At 42.8% G+C, this 16,670-nt stretch overlaps 2 protein-coding genes across 2 annotated transcripts in view; one reads left to right on the top strand and one right to left on the bottom strand.

Moving 5' to 3' along the window:
• Nucleotides 1-6,960: 6,960 nt before the first annotated feature.
• On the bottom strand, nt 6,961-7,803 carry LOC125378853 (putative uncharacterized membrane protein YMR173W-A). The gene has a single exon (XM_048394827.1). It carries the CDS (start codon nt 7,801-7,803, stop codon nt 6,961-6,963), a length of 843 nt encoding a protein of 280 aa, XP_048250784.1.
• A 5,981-nt stretch (nt 7,804-13,784) lies between these two features.
• Nucleotides 13,785-16,670, top strand: part of LOC124139092 — a 37,588-nt gene continuing 34,702 nt past the window's right edge. The window contains exon 1 of the mRNA XM_048394187.1: nt 13,785-15,874. Within this exon, the coding sequence (XP_048250144.1) occupies nt 15,702-15,874 (173 nt within the window). The 5' untranslated portion in view covers nt 13,785-15,701. The remainder of the gene's footprint in view (nt 15,875-16,670) is intronic.

Genomic DNA, 16,670 nt, shown 5'->3' on the forward strand with positions numbered 1-16,670 from the left:
ATGTAGTCATACTTCTTTTGAAGTATAAATGCAATGTATTTGATCATTTTGTTTAAAATGGTAACAACTTAACCTTTGAAATGATGTTGTGTCTGTCATTCGTTTACTGTTTGTAAAGATTGCTTGTTTGCTTGTTTGTTGTTTTACGCCGCACTTGCAATATTCCAGCTGTATTACGGCGGTCTGTAAATAACTGAAATTGATATGATGAGCATCGATGCACGAAATTGGGATACAATGACAAGCATAATCGCCTCTCTCGGCAAGCATGGGTTTCTGAAGACCTTTTCTATCCCACCTCTTCATGGGTAGATGAAAGATTGAGCGGTCACTGAAAACATCAGCAACGATCAACGTCGCCACCGGGAAACCATGACAAGAAAACCATGACAAGCTTAATCAACAAACCTGACCACCCAATCAATCTTAAGTCTTATGACCAATAACGGAGTGATGGGGACCGGGCACCAGTGGCTTTGTAACCAGTATTCACTATTCAGAGGCGCTGAGCTCTTAAGTACTCCGTTATTTACCCCCTTAATAATGATCGCCAGGAACGGTAATAATAAGTACCATCTTTTAACGTATTTTGGTGTGACCAAGCGAGGGGATCGAACCGCTCTCCGGGCAGACGCTTTATCCACTAAACCACGGAGGCGGTCCAACATCATATATAACATATTTACTTTGTACATGTGCCACATTTGTCGTAAGACTGGCTTTTGGTTTGTTGTTTAACGCCGCACTCAGCAATATTCCAGCTATATGACGGCGGTTTGTAAATAATCGAATCTGGACCAGACAATCCAGTGATTGACATTTTGAGCATCGATCCACGCAATTGGGATCGATGACATGCATCAGCCAAGTCAGCGCGCCTGACCACTCGATCCCGTTAGTCGCCTCTGACGACCAGCATAGTCGCCTTTTACAGCCAGCATGGGTTGCTGAAGACCTATTCTACCCCGGATCTTCACGGGTCTGTCGTATGATAAACGCGATCTTCCTACCACGGTCAATCTGTGGTTGACACGGTCCGAACCCAACACTGTGCCAAGCCTAAATAGTACAGCAAACTTACCCCGAAACACGAGCAGTAGGTATACATTGGATTTGTTGAACCAGTCTTAGTCTTTGTAAATAGAGAATCTCTGAGTGTTATAAAAGTAATAAGTTGTCAGTCTGTCCGATATTACCCCTTGTTTGAACATCATAAATTCAACATGGTACGTTGAAAGATCTAGACTGGCTGTGAACCGCGTATTCATGAATGTTCCTGTGGAGGTTTTGTTTGTTTGTTGTTTAAAAATAACGCCACACTTAACATGTGTCGGCGATCTGTAATAATCGAGTCTGTACCTGACAATCCAGTGATTAATATCATGAACATCAATCTACGCAATTGGCATACGATGACCTGCATCAACCAAGTCAGCGAGCCTGACCACCCGATCCCGTTGGTCGCCTCTTGCGACAAATCAGGCTTGCTGAAGACCAGTTCCAATGCAAATCTTTACGGGTTTCTTAACAGGAGCTGTCACAGCAACAATTACAACATACCTTCCGAAACCCTGTGTCTTCATCATGTTCATCTTGTTGGCGGGTTGAAAAACATGTTCCCGATTCAAGGTCACGCCGAGGTGAGAGAAGGCACGGTATTCACGTGCATCTCATGAACATTTGATGTTGCAATTCAATAGTGTATGGATCACTTTTAAATGTGGCTTTGCAGTATTCGTCACCACTCGCCCCTTTCCGTAACCTGCAAGGAGTCCCGGAATAACACGAGTTGGTCACGAATGCAACTTGCAGGTTACGGAAAGAGGCGAGTGGTGACGAATGAACACAGTCGGATTGAGGCCATTCCATTCGTGACCAACTCGTGTTATTCCGGGACAAGCCGAATAGCGACTCGTGCCCCTCTCATGGCCATTTTTGCGACCGGGTTTCGTCTTAGCGCAAACGGGCATACCTAAAACAATTGTCAACTCGTTGAGTAATGGTTCCCATATATTTCCCCATATATTATATATATTTCAGATGCAATTTAAAGCACATCGGGACATGCGGAATTATACAGTATGATTGACCACATTTAACTGTGTCTTGGGTATATGTTTAGATGCAAAACATATGTTAAATCAAAAATTGTTTCTGAGGGATTCTTTGACGAAGAAATTGAAATCATACGTGCATTCTGATTGGTTTGTCGTATTTTCGCACATAACATTCATCGATAGGGGGACGAGTCCTCTTGCAGGTTACGGAAAGGGGCGAGTGGTGACGAATGAGGCCATTCGTGACCAACTCGTGTTGTTCCGGGACTTCTTGCAGGTTACGGAAAGGGGCGAGTGGTGACGAATGGATTGAGGCAAGCCGGGGACATCTGAGCTGAGGTGCAGTGTCCGTGCGCGCCCAACGATACATCATCCGCGGCCAGATCAAACCCAGCCCAGAAAGTTGTTAAAAAATCAACAACTGGACAGTGTATTGTTCCCCACAGCGGTCGCAGTCCTTCGACCATTTATGGGGAGCGAATTTCAGTATTAAACGCGGATAATTTTATTTTTCAAATCTTTGACAGCAAATAACAAAACAATCCAAGAAATATCCTATATATTAGCATTTAGAATAGATTCCTTAATATTCCACAGAGTATATTTAAACTCACCACTTCCCTTATAAAAAGAGGGGTTTTGCTTGTTATATTTTCAGACTCAAGTATACTCAGCTTTAATTTCCCTTTGAAAAGTATTTTAGTTATCACGGTGTGGTGTCTTAATGTTAGTGGATAGCCCGAAGTGATGCAGGTCTCAGACATTAGCCACTTTGGTGAAACCCACGAGCACGGGTATGGTGTTGACTAAACTAAGACACGTAATCGGGGCGAACCGGGATTTAAACCTACGAGCAGAGGTTCCTGGCGCGTCCAAGGGACGCAACCCTGCACAGCGAATTGCGGTGCCAAAGACGATTGGGCAACCGTGCTCCCGACAAACTAACAAGCAACCTTTTAACTTACCATATCATAACAATACAGACATGACCCACTGACGATTTTCTTTATATGCCCAGTCGCAACTCAAATTTATTAATAACCCTGAAACACAGCAGCAAGTCTAGTTCGTGTATTTTCCGGTTATGAATTCCTAATCTGTTGGCGGGGCACACAAGTGGTATATCGCGGTGTGGGAGGGACGGGGGACCACATCGGGGTATAAGGTCTACACATGCAGTCTATGATACACGTGTAACTTGAACATGTTAAACATTCCATAACCTTATCCATCTTGTCGACGAGGGAATGTGATAACGGTGACATGTATATCAGCTAGTTCTTCCAAATGGAATGTATGTTTGTGTATAACGCTGTGACTAAACGTCTCCATCAACACAAGTAGCAGATCTGGAAAATATATTTTTCTTTCTACCAAATTTAAAACAAAAAGAATTGAGTTAGGGTGCATTCCAGTGGATAGTCATCCATCAAGATGCCAAGACGAACGAGTATACCAATGAAGTGGCTGAAGAGTTTCTGACTGAGACGCAACGCCGGATTATATGAGATTTTCGGATCATTAACTACCGGACTGAACAGATTTCACTGAAACACACATGTTAACCACTCCGCCCATGGAATCGAATCTGGTGTATACAAACCACACCATAGTGGAACAACATAAAATATGTTCAAATCGCCGTGGACAATGAAGTGGCTCGCTCTTGAAATGTGTGAGTAGTTGTTTATACGGATGCTCCGTACTACAACCATGAACTGAGTTGAGTGAATGTTGTTTAATACCAGAGTAGGCAACTCTACAGTTATAAGACGACGGTCAGGAAATAATCAAGTCTGAACCATACGAACAGGTGGTTGATATTATGAACACCACTCCACCACGGTACGATGACACGCAAGGAACAAAGTCACCGACCCTGACCGCCGGATCCATGTGAGTCACCTCCTTCAAGTATAGGTAGCTGGGGGTCAGTTCTCCCCGGACTCCCCACGTGATGGGTATATAACGAACATGTAGACATAGGGGCGGTCGGGTGGCCTAGTGGTTAAAGCGTTCGCTCGTCACGCCGAAGACCCGGGTTCGAATCCCGACATGGGTACAATGTGTGAAGCCCATTTCTGGTGTCCCCCGCCGTGATATTGCTGGAATTTTGTTAAAAGCGGCGTAAAACCAAACTCACTCACTCACATTCAGACATACGTTTATGGTAGTGTTCACATCGGATTTATGGAACAGTTCTTTAAGAGCAAACAACGCACTGCATTTAGCCTGCTTTCTGTTGAAAGGCCCATAGCGACGATGACACTTTCACGGAAAGATTTATGCGCGCAGGTCATATTTTACAGTCGAATTATCTAAACTGTGTGTGTCCGTCGTGTGTACGTTTGCATAGCTTTGGGATAAAGTGGGTGAGCGTAGAACGGAAAACCTGTTGAAAGACCAACACGATCGACGGTCTGTGCTCACCTAGAGGTTCAAGCGGTTGTGTTTGGATTTCATTGTAGGTGTCTTGCATTCGGAATTGCCCCAACACGGATTAACAATCGCCTTTTATTTGTATCTCGTATCCTGTAGAACTCGCTGAACATTTCGCGGTGTCTTTACCAGAATGTCCCGGCAAGGCAGAAGAAGGGTAAACAGGCATGGTGAACCACGTGACGATGTCAAGAACGTGCATATCCGCGCTCAAACAACCCAGCGACACCTGGTGTCTGAGGATATTTCTACCCAACTGGTGGAATGGGTGCGAGAACAGATGTTGAAGAAAGAGTAAGTAATTAGAAATCACCTGATCACATATCTATATATTCTTGGAGGGAGGGTGGTCGTAGTCGTGTGGATAAAATTATCTCCCTTAGCCGTGACAGGATCTGCTGGTCGTTGGTTAGAGCTCTAGGTCTATGTCTTTGGTCTGCGAGCATCTACTCTTGTTCTTGGGTCTCACCATGTGGGTAACGCCATCTGAGACCCGCGTTCGCCCCAATGCTTTTAATGCTTTTAATTCCTGAATATACCCTAAATTATAATATGACTTTTTGTGCAGAATTGATTCTTTTTGGAGTTAAAGAGAACACAAAAACAGATAAAGTGTTCGATTTACTTTCACTTTTTGCAAAATTCTATATTTTTAGATGGAAATTTCAAAATACAAATTCTTATTTTCATGTTTATAAAAAGGTAGCTTTTTCACGATATTGATTTCAAGACAGGTAAACAGCAAAAATTCCATGGTGCTTGGATGCTGTCTCCTAAACCTTTTGAAAATGAGGCGCAGCTTTCATTTTAATTTCAGTTATATACTCAAGACTTTAATGTAAGAGACCATGTACTTTCCAGCACTGCAATATGATATTTAAGCTCTGATAGTTTATGCATACTTGATATAACCAGTATGTTTGTATTACTAGAGTGAATGTGTTAGTGAGAAGTGTTATATCCATAACAAAAATCTTAGATGTACTGACAAGTTGTGCTATATGTCATGGGCTTTCTGCTACCCCGGGCTGTTTATGTAAGAGGCACCTCTTCTTATAAACAACGAAAGAAAAAAATATACCCAACCTTTCCAGTGTCAGAATGTTTTAACTTGTAGAACAAATCCTTTTAGACCAGTCAGTCGTAGTGATTTCATGGTTAAACGAGAGAACACACACACACACACACACACACACACACACACACACACACACACACTCAGTTTTCTTCATTTGACCATTTTGGGCTTTTCTCCAACAAAAAGATGTAATTATTGGTCAGAGGGACGTAACTCAAGTCTATTTCAACCAATACACCCCCCTACCACCCCACCCCACCCCCTACCTCACCCACACACACAGACCCCACCCCCATCCCCTCAAAATCCAACCCTCACATCCATAGCCACGTCTACGAATCGCTCACACATTGCGATGTCTACACACCTATATATGAGGTTATACACACAATATAATCTTCAACGACACTGTCCCCGACAGCTCACGTGGTTGCTAGGAGCTTATGGAGAGAGTGATCTGTTTTCTCGAGAGGTCTGCCGGCTCGAGCGAGACACCGTTCGTGATTAGGTGTCTCAAAATCATACGTTTATTTGAGGTACAATACACAACACTGCCAATGGTATTACGACTGGTGTGGAATTTAAAAACCAGCATTCGTGTGGTCGGATTGAAGAACACGACCTGTCGTGATGGTGATGGTGAAATGGGGTTCAACGTCGCGATCAGGATTATTATGCTGATGTAGCGACGTGCATGCATGTGTGTGTGTGGCTCTTTGTACTGGTTTGGACAACTTTTATAGTGCTGGCCCACTGAGATACCATGCCACAGTTCAAGACCCCACTAAGACACAGTATACTCCCGAGCCGACCAGTCCTTGTTTCAGCCCATTAATGCCGAGCGCCAGAAAGGGTAGCAACAAGTATAATCTGTTGATACGACGCGCCCGGGGATCGAACCCCGGACCTTCCGCTCTCCGGGTGGACGCTCTACTACTAGACCACGGAAGCGATCACGATGTCGTAGCTACATTACTTGGGTATGTTGGTTCGAGTCGACCACTTCCAAATTGGGAACTGTGGACTGGTGATTCAGGATTGATATAATTCCTCCCCAGCAACCCAGACACTTCCCCGGTTGATGTCACCGTCCCCCGACGGTGTGGACCCTAATAATATCAATCATTGCTGGTCACATTTGGGAATAAAATATTATTTTGAGAAGATTCCTTGTTTCTTCCTAACGAATCTGTTTTATAATTTCAGAAGGAAAAACTTGAAAATCGATATTTATTTCAATCTCTTTCATTTCATTTTCTTTATTTCATCTGACTACATTTTAAAGCGATCAAAACATGATTTTGTCTCACGTCAAAATGAGAAGGGTATTGGTGAGAAGTGGGTAAGCGAGTTGTTCACGCTGTGGAACAGCATATAACTGCATGCTTACTCTTGTAATTGTACAAGTTTCAGGCAAGTACTCACGGGTAGCGTGAGGTTAAACACGGATATGGTGAGGTAAAGCACGGATATGGTGAGGTTAAACACGGGTATGGTGAGGGTAATCACGGGTTTGGTGAGGTTAAACACGGATATGGTGAGGGTAAGCACGGGTTTGGTGAGGGTAAACACGGATATGGTGAGGGTAAGCACGGGTTTGGTGAGATTAAGCACTGGTATGGTGAGGATAAGCACGGGTACGGTGAGGGTAAGCACGGGTACGGTGAGGGTAAGCACGGGTACGGTGAGGGTAAGCAAGAGTCGGGTGAGGTCAAACACGGATATGGTGAGGGTAGGCACGGGTTTGGTGAGGGTAAACACGGATATGGTGAGGGTAAGCACGGGTTTGGTGAGATTAAGCACTGGTATGGTGAGGATAAGCACGGGTACGGTGAGGGTAAGCACGGGTACGGTGAGGGTAAGCAAGGGTACGGTGAGGGTAAGCAAGAGTCGGGTGAGGTCAAACACGGAAATGGTGAGGGTAAGCACGGGTTTGGTGAGGGTAAACACGGATATGGTGAGGGTAAGCAGGGGTTTGGTGAGATTAAGCACTGGTTTGGTGAGGATAAGCACGGGTACGGTGAGGGTAAGCACGGGTACGGTGAGGGTAAGCAAGAGTCGGGTGAGGTCAAACACGGATATGGTGAGGTTAAACACGGATATGGTGAGGGTAAGCACGGATATGGTGAGGGTAAGCACGGATATGGTGAGGGTCAGCATGGGTTTGGTGAGGGTAAGCATGGGTTTGGTGAGGTTAGACACGGATATCATGAAGGTAAGCACAGACATGGTGAGGTTAAACACGGGTACGATGAGGGAACGCACGGGTTTGGTGAGGGTAAACACGGATATGACTTTGGTCAAAGAATTTCTATCATTCAAATGGTAAATACAAGTTAAAGAATCTCAACTATGTAATATATGTCTTTGTTATAATGCATGTAAGATTTTACGAGCGCTTCTCTAAATTGACCATCTTTTTATCCCCTTTTCCAAATGCCTCAAATGAAAGTCCACCTGGTGACCCGGGTTAGAATAAATCCTCAACACCGCTAGCTTGTCGAGTGAGTGAGTGAGTTGGGTTTAACGCTGCTTTTAACAGTATTCCAGTTATATCACGGCGTGTCAGCTTAATGTGGGAGGAAAGCCCGAAGTGAAGCAGGTCTCAGACGTTTACCAGCTAGCTTGTCGTAACAGGGCACTAAATGGGAATCGGGTGGTCAGGTTGCAAGACATTTAGTTGATTGTGTGTCACCGTGTCCGATGACGTTAATCGTTGTTCCTGCCTTCAGTCACGGAATTGCCTGGTCCAATTGTCAACAAGCCGCGTGACCATGGTGATAGCAGGAATACTGCTGACAGTGGCATAAAACAACATGCACCCATTCACTCATTTCACCACATATGCTCGTATCTCCAAACTGCGGTACTATCCATCGGATCTGTGTAACTTCTACACGTCAGTTGTTAACTGTATTGTCACATCACATTGTCTTGAAACCCGTCAAGAGTGTAAAAACGTTACACGATACATCAAAGCCTATAACACGCACGCACTTAATCACCTTTCCTAGGCTCGTGCTAATCCATAGCGGTCCTATCAGCCTGGTAACTGAAAATGTATGTAATATTATGGTAACTAAAACGGCAGTGTATTACCGCCAAGTATAACTCGGATAAGTCCATTAAAACGTCGGTAATCCCAACCTGCTAATCTGCTAATCCATACATTGAGGGCAAGGGAAGAAGCACCACAGAACATACTCAGATCTCAATGTGACGGGACTATACGAGAGTTGGTTGTAGGAGGGAGCACTGTAAAGTCGCCTTACGAACGTGGAATTATGGACATTTTCGGGAGGTAGGATCTATTATCAGTGTATTGTCCCCAAGAATCCGAGAATGAAAATCGAGTGCTGCAATAATAATAATAATAATAATAATAATAACAACAACAATAACGATAATAATAATAATAATAATAATAATGTAGCGCCATAAGCATTCATTTTGTGAATGAATCTAGCACATTTTAAATGTTTGAATTATTATTATATTTTTTATTTTATTATATTTTTATTATTTTTATTGTTGTACTTGTTTTTGTTGTTGTTGTTACTGTAGTAGTGGTAGTCTGAGGTTGTTTGCTTTTTATAACGGCGCCCTGTAAATTATCAAGTAAATAATCAACAAACCAATGGTTGATATCATGTGCAATGTCCCTCCCATGTGGAGTACATTACATGACTGACACCCTATCAACCTTGTCGCCGAGCATGACAACCCAATCCACCCAGACGTCTCCCACGACCAGTTTTGGTTACTGTGCATTGCAGCGATGTCTCCATTATTTTGTAATATCTATGGCATAATTTACATTAAGACATATTAGATTTTGCTAAACGTATAGTGTAACCTGAAAACAGTATGTGAAGAGTTCTGTGATTAAATCCAACATTACATTAAACGATACTGTATGTATGCTGCAAATATTAATATGGGCCATGCATATGACTGTCAGAATAACTTGTAAATATTGACTACCCCATAGTGTTTCCTCTCGTACCCCCCTCAGCCACCGCCCCACCCATCACAATGTCCTCACTTAAGGATTTGCCACAAACATGCAAGCTCTTGTAATTTGACGCCCATCCTGGACAAAATTGCTTTTCCTCGCGACTTTCACGTTACCATGGCAACGGATTTCCGTTTTCGTGTCTATTAAGGAAAATAGTAATGATCGATTTCTATGATGTCAAACGTAAATAACAAGGTATGCATCGACCACCATCTACCTGTCTTCTTTGTGGAACAATATAAAGGAATATATAGGTTTGGCCGCCTAAACTGGTTGTAAGGTAGGTAAGTAGGCTCTTTATTGTGCTAATTCACTACCACAACTCAGATGTGATTGTTGCTACAAATATATAGTCGCCTCTGACGAGAGCAAACTTGAAGTTTCCGAATCTGAAATGAAGTAATTTTTCATATATTTTTTTTATAGCGAGATATACCTTCATTTTGATTCAAGTTGTAGCTGTGGTGTTGAGGTTGTAGACGTTGTCGCGTCACATAGTTAATGATTACTGTGACGAGGGTGGGGCGATCACAAGGGGTTGGATTTGGGGGTACTACCTGTGATGGAGAATGGACATTTAAGGAATCCCTGGTGTTAACAAAATCTAGGATCACCATCGGAATGAATCAGTATTCAGAATCGTAGCACTCGTTAATATACACGTTAATATAAATCCCAGTGTAGTTCATGTTCAAGACTACAGTCTACCAAATGTACGAATCATGTATGAATTCATACATGTATTTGACAAAGATGTTTAAATAAGACCTAGTTGAAACAAAGGACAAATGTTACACAACTGATCCCCATATAAATATTGTTGTACATTAGTAATTTCAACATTTACTCTTCTAATTAAACATGTATTTTTTATGACAATTACTTTTTCTGTTTGAGAGTAAACAAATCTTAAACCCACTCAATTAAAGCAGGTGCCATAAGCGGCTCAGCTTTGTGTCACTAATTGGACTCACGAGCCAAATCAATACTTAGATAATCAGCCAGGGCTTGTGCAGGGGATACACATATCCCCAGGCTGAGACTTCCAGCTTCTTCAGACAACAGACTGGGCATGTTTTGTCATGGATCGTGATGTTAGGATGAGGCGTGTCCTTGTTTGGGGCCTTGGCGTTTTCATCTATGAGCCCTGGAGAAGTATATGTCGGATGATATTTAGGATGCTTTCTAGATGAGTCATTTTATATGATGTTAAAAGATTTGTAATGACCTTCGTACACGTTGAACATGTGTTTTCGCTGTGTCAATACATGTATTGAGTGAGTGAGTGAGTTGGGTTTAACGCCGCTTTTAACAGTATTCCAGTTATATCGCGGCGTGTCAGCTTAATGTGGGAGGAAAGCCCGAAGTGATGCAGCTCTCAGACGTTTACCACTTCGGTGAAACCCACGACCACGGGTATGGTGCTGACAAACCTAGAAACACAATCGAGGCGAACCCGAATTCGAACCTACAATCATAGGTTTCTGGCGTGCCCAAGGGACGAAGCTCTGCACAGCGAATCGCGGCGCCTTAGACGACTGGGCCACCCGTGCCCCCTGAAATACATTAACAATAATGCGAAGGAAGTGATATTCGTATGTGACCATGCGATATTATTGGAATAAACCTTATATTTTCTCCACGAGGAGACGGAGTGCACACTCAGACTTGTCAAACAGGTAACATGGACACAAACATAAATCGGTTATTTTGAGTGTTTTTGGATTAGGACCGGATAGTTTGATAATGTAACCATGGTTACTGAGATTAACTCCGTTTTATCATAAAGCACTTGTTGACCTTTATCTCTATACCCGTAGAGCTAGCAGGTGGAGCGGTATGTAACAGGACATCCTTGGTTAGGGCCTTAAAATCGTAAAACTTGGCCCTGGTCGTGGATATGCGTTTTTTTGCAGGTGTTTCGTTTTACAGGGTGTGTTTGTTTACTGTGCGATTGAAGGTCGTGATGCTGAAACCCACGACCATGGTTAATAATATGAGATTCGAACAAACGACAAGCGGATTCTGGCAGAGCTAAGGGACGCAACTCTTCAAAGCGAATTGTAACGCATTTTTCAGGCCAATAGGTCAGCCGTTACATCATCTTTGAAAGAGTGAGTGAGTTGGATTTTACGCCGCTTTTAGCAATATTCCAGCAATATCACGGCGGGGGACACCAGAAATGGGCTTCACACATTGTACCCATGTCGGGAATCGAACCCGGGTCTTCGGCGTGACGAGCCAACGCTTTAACTACTAGGCTACCCGACCGCCCCCATCTTTGAAAGAGAAATGTATCCCACAGTGGCCGTTAAGACGTTAAAGAAATGTAATGGGTTCCTTTAGATACACATCCAGTGCATCATTGTGGCAAAGCCCTGATCATGGTTAAACGAGTATCGGTATATGTTGATGTCTAGCCGAACCTTACGGAACTGACGTGATATTATCAGCAAGTCTCACAACTGATTCGTACGAATATTTCAAACAAAAGTTTAAATTCAGGCAATGAACATCCAAGACCCACTGGTCCCATATTTGACAGAGTGAGTGAGTATAGTTTTACGCCGCTTTTAGCAATATTCCAGCAATATCACGGCGGGGGACACCACAAATGGGCTTCACACATTGTACCCATGTCGGGAATCGAACCCGGGTATTCGGCGTGACGAGCGAACGCTTTAACCACTAGGCTACCCGACCGCCCCCATATTTGACAGAGTGTGTTTAAGCTGATCTGTAGTAAGGCGATCTTCATTCATATCACGGGGCGGTCGGGTAGCCTAGTGGTTAAAGCGTTCGCTCGTCACGCCGGAGACCCGGGTTCGATTCCCGACATGGGTACAATGTGTGAAGCTCATTTCTGGTGTCCCCCGCCGTGATATTGCTTGAATATTGCTAAAAGCGGCGTAAAACCATACTCACTCACTTACTCATTCATATCACGGTACAATCATTAAACGCCAACATTATACGCCACCTGACACTTGGAGGTCCAGAGTGATATTCAGGAATGGTCCAATATTCAAACCAGTTATTCGCCTATGTACATTTGAAACAAGCAGAAAACCGACACAGTGACCATGCAGAGAAGGCAGCTATCATATGACGGATTGGTCGCAATTATACGAGTATAACTCGTCAATACACCTGGGGACACATTAGTAACATTACCAGGGACGGGTAGGGAACAATGGCACCCTTAATTTGTTCTCACACCTCAGCAGACGACAATTGTCTTCTGCTTCGCGCTTCATCGATTGAGCAGACGACATGTCGGTAACACGATCTACCCAATTACAGAGCGTTGGATACCTGTTTGTCTCATTAGTAAACAACCAACAGACAAGAGCGGAGGTTTTAGGGATTCCCGCAGATATTGTGTCTCTGTGTAAGATATGTCAAGCGCTGACAGCAACAACTCGCTACAATATCATTACGCATGTTTTTCTTGGGTATTGATTTGAGGACAACCATCCGGGCTAGTTTATCAGTTTGATTATTAACTTCGACCAGTAACCACGCTGGTACAACTTTTCGCTGAAACTTTGAAAGGGGATTCTAATATTGATGGTTTCATGTCGAAATATGTTCGACCCTTCTCGTTGCATCGTCTGTAAACTTGTTGATTGTGCACGCCCAAAGAACAACGTTCTCAACGACAGATTTTAAAGTTTGGAGACATACCATGCTACTCGATAATTAAGCATCTGTGGCTTAAATATAGTGACCTGTGACAATGTTTAACGACCTCTCGAATGGTGTGTCAACGAGTTGGAATGAAATGACGACACTTAACATTTTCAAGGCACCAGAAGGACCATTACACGTGGGTCAGATGGGAGGCAGGAAATTCTGAATTCTGACCAAGGGCTTGTTTGTTTGTCACGTGAGTCCTGCCGTTACATGTAACATTTCTATTGAACCCGGGAAGTTTGACAGTTTGAGCTGATGCATGTCGGAAGTGTCAAGCCGAGTTTTTCGACTGGTCAGAGCATGGTCGAATCTTTACAAATAATTGTGTTATTCATTTTGGATTTTCATCAACCTGGAGTGACGAATGTGAAAGGTTACAATTGTGAATTTTGTAAATATGTGATCGTTGCATGTTTTATTCGAATTTGAGATGTTATGAGGCAAGTATCCATAGTATCATAGTGTTTTATTCATTGTGAGACACAAACCTACCCATTGTTTAACTAACAGGTGAAAGATTAGATATGTCACATTTTGAACGACTTATCACAACAGAGGCTATCAGCTGAAGTGTGTGTTCGACAATATCCGCGTCACCAGCTAAATCACTATCTGTGGGCACAGCTTGAATGACACGCCAAGGACCATCGGGGAAGTCTCTTTACGACTTGAAGCATCAAGGAGCAAATGTCAGACCCAAGCAAGGGCTGTTTTATGACCACAGAGCAAACAGTAAATTCTGCATGTGTGACAGAGGCGATCACCACGGAGATGTATGGATAAAGTTGGGTGAATGACGGGTCATCACACAATGACATAGAGGAACCACCTAGAGGTTTACTTCCTGTCATGGTTTGTGATGAGTGAACTGATTTCTTAATTGTGTCCGTCCCTTCAGACTGAGCTGAGGCCAGACGAGTGTGGTGATAGATACAGGAAGGCAGGTGCATTGCCATGTGCATCCAATATTTCCAGTGATAGTTTAATTCTTCAAAAACGAGTTCGATGAATGGAAACGCAATGCATGTGTTCGCATGAACCTACGATGAATTGTTGTGTGTGCTGAGAAAGGTTCCCGAAGTTCCTGAATTTCGTTTGGTTCTGTTCCAATCAACATCAACAGAATTTCGTTGGTCTTATGCGGCTTTCCAGGGGACCCCCTTTAGGATATTGACGCCGAAGAGAAGTGTTGTGTTTACTGAAAACAGTTCATAAAAGACGTAGTATTACGTTACAGCAGTGAAAAAGGATATCTGCAGAAAATTATTTGAACTGAAAGGCCAAATTGTTTCCTTGTGCGACAGAAATATAACACTGGCACGACGCCATTTGGTACCCTGAGGGGGTGCAGGCTAAAACGGTTTCTCGGACGAAGACGGTACCGCATTTGACGAAAACGGCTGCTATGTGTCGGGCGAAAACGGCATCTCTATTTTTACAAACAAAAAGCGAACCAGTCTCTAAAAGGCACGTGGCAATTACAAGAAAGTAACTTGATCGACTGTTGTCAATCCAGTATATTGGTATTGATGTATTGCTGTGTTTCTTTAACTGTAAGGTGTTTCAAAGATATTAATATGTCACGAGCCAATTAATATTATTATAACTAACAATACATTACGTCATCATCAAGTATATCTCTTTATACATTGCCAAAAGGTTGATGGTGACAGTTGTGCTTGCGATTTGTACTTCCGGTGAAACGCCATGATGGACAGTTTCCTGCTTGTTAATACCAACAATATTACTTGGAAAACTGCGACCGTCCCCACAGCAGGATGAATAGTATCATATCTTACAGACAACAACCCAGTGGGCGCATCTGTGGCAGATCCATATGAACTACAAATCTCATTACTTTCTGATGTTCCTCTGTCGCGTAGATCGGACATCAAAGTGCGTATTGATGTTTCCGTGTAACCCGGTGTAATGCCGGCACTGTGTGGGCGCCGGAATAGGTTGTGCTATTGCATAACATTATACGTCTATGACAGCACCACAAAGCCACAGGAGGCTTCTGTAGACGTTGATGAAAGTTATGGTAATTGAAAGCGGAAATCAAATTATCAAGGACTGCTATTACCTTTCATTGTCCTTTGATTACATGCAGGGTTTAAAAGCAATTGTACCTAAAACAGTTGCTTGCTCTGATAATCGATTCTCACCAATGTAATCCACAATACGAAGTCTTGGTTTGCTTAGGGACCAGAGGATTTCGAGGGGGTCCTTTTCACATTTACATTGTTCTTCTGATCGGAACGTTTAATCAAGGCAAACTACAGATGCCGTTGACAAGCAGATAATCTGTTGTTCAGGGATAATCTTTGACAAGCCTGCGTACAACCATTATACTCTACACTTTCATGACATGGCAATCGTCCCTGACATCATGTGGTTGTAGGGAAATATTGAAATGACTATGAGTAATTCACGCCATCTTCGAAGACCAAGAGACCAGAGAGTACACTGTGCGCTCTCTGGCGGCGGCAGAACATCTTCAAAATCGAAGGCCGTGACCTTTGAACATGATATTGGACGTGACCTTGAAACATGGCGTCTGTTGTGGCAGCGACTTCTACGGCAGAGGTGAGTTAAAGGAGTGAGTGAGTTAATAGAGTGAGTGAGTTGATATAGTGAGTTAATAGAGTGAGTAAGTTAATAGAATGAGTGAGTTAATAGAGTGAGTTGATATAGTGAGTTAATAGAGTGAGTTTATAGAGTGAGTGAGTTGATAGATTGAGTGAGTTAATAGAGTGAGCTAATATAGTGAGTGAGTTATTAGAGTGAGTTAATAGAATGAGTGAGTTAATAGAGTGAGTGAGTTGATATAGTGAGTTAATAGAGTGAGTTTATAGAGTGAGTGGGTTGATAGAGTGAGTGAGTTAATAGAATGAGTGAGTTAATAGAGTGAGTGAGTTGATATAGTGAGTTAATAGAGTGAGTTTATAGAGTGAGTGAGTTAATATAGTGTGTGAGTTATTAGAGTGAGTCAATAGAATGAGTGAGTTAATAGAGTGAGTGAGTTGATACATTGAGTGAGTTAATAGAGTGGGTTAGTATGGTGAGTGCGTTAATAGAGTGAGTGAGTGGGTTCATATAGTGAGTGTTATTAGAGTGAGTTGACAGTGAGTTGACAGAGTAAGTGAGTTGATAGAATGAGTGAGTTAATAGAGTGAGTGAGTTGATATAGTGCGTTAATAGAGTGAGTTTATAGAGTGAGTGAGTTGATAGAGTGAGTTAATAGAATGAGTGAGCTAATATAGTGAGTGAGTTATTAGAGTGAGTTAATAGAATGAGTGAGTTAATAGAGTGAGTGAGTTGATAGATTGAGTGAGTAACTAGAGTGAGTGAGTTGATAGATTGATACTGCCATAAGTATTGC

Source organism: Haliotis rufescens, unplaced genomic scaffold (assembly GCF_023055435.1).
Source record: "Haliotis rufescens isolate VD_foot unplaced genomic scaffold, xgHalRufe1.0.p SCAF_13, whole genome shotgun sequence".
In the NCBI taxonomy this organism is placed as follows: Eukaryota; Metazoa; Mollusca; class Gastropoda; order Lepetellida; family Haliotidae; genus Haliotis; species Haliotis rufescens.

Coding starts and splice junctions, on each gene's coding strand:
- LOC125378853 (XM_048394827.1), bottom strand. CDS start 7,803: ATGTCTGTGCTTACCTTCATGATATCCGTGTCTAACCTCACCAAACCC.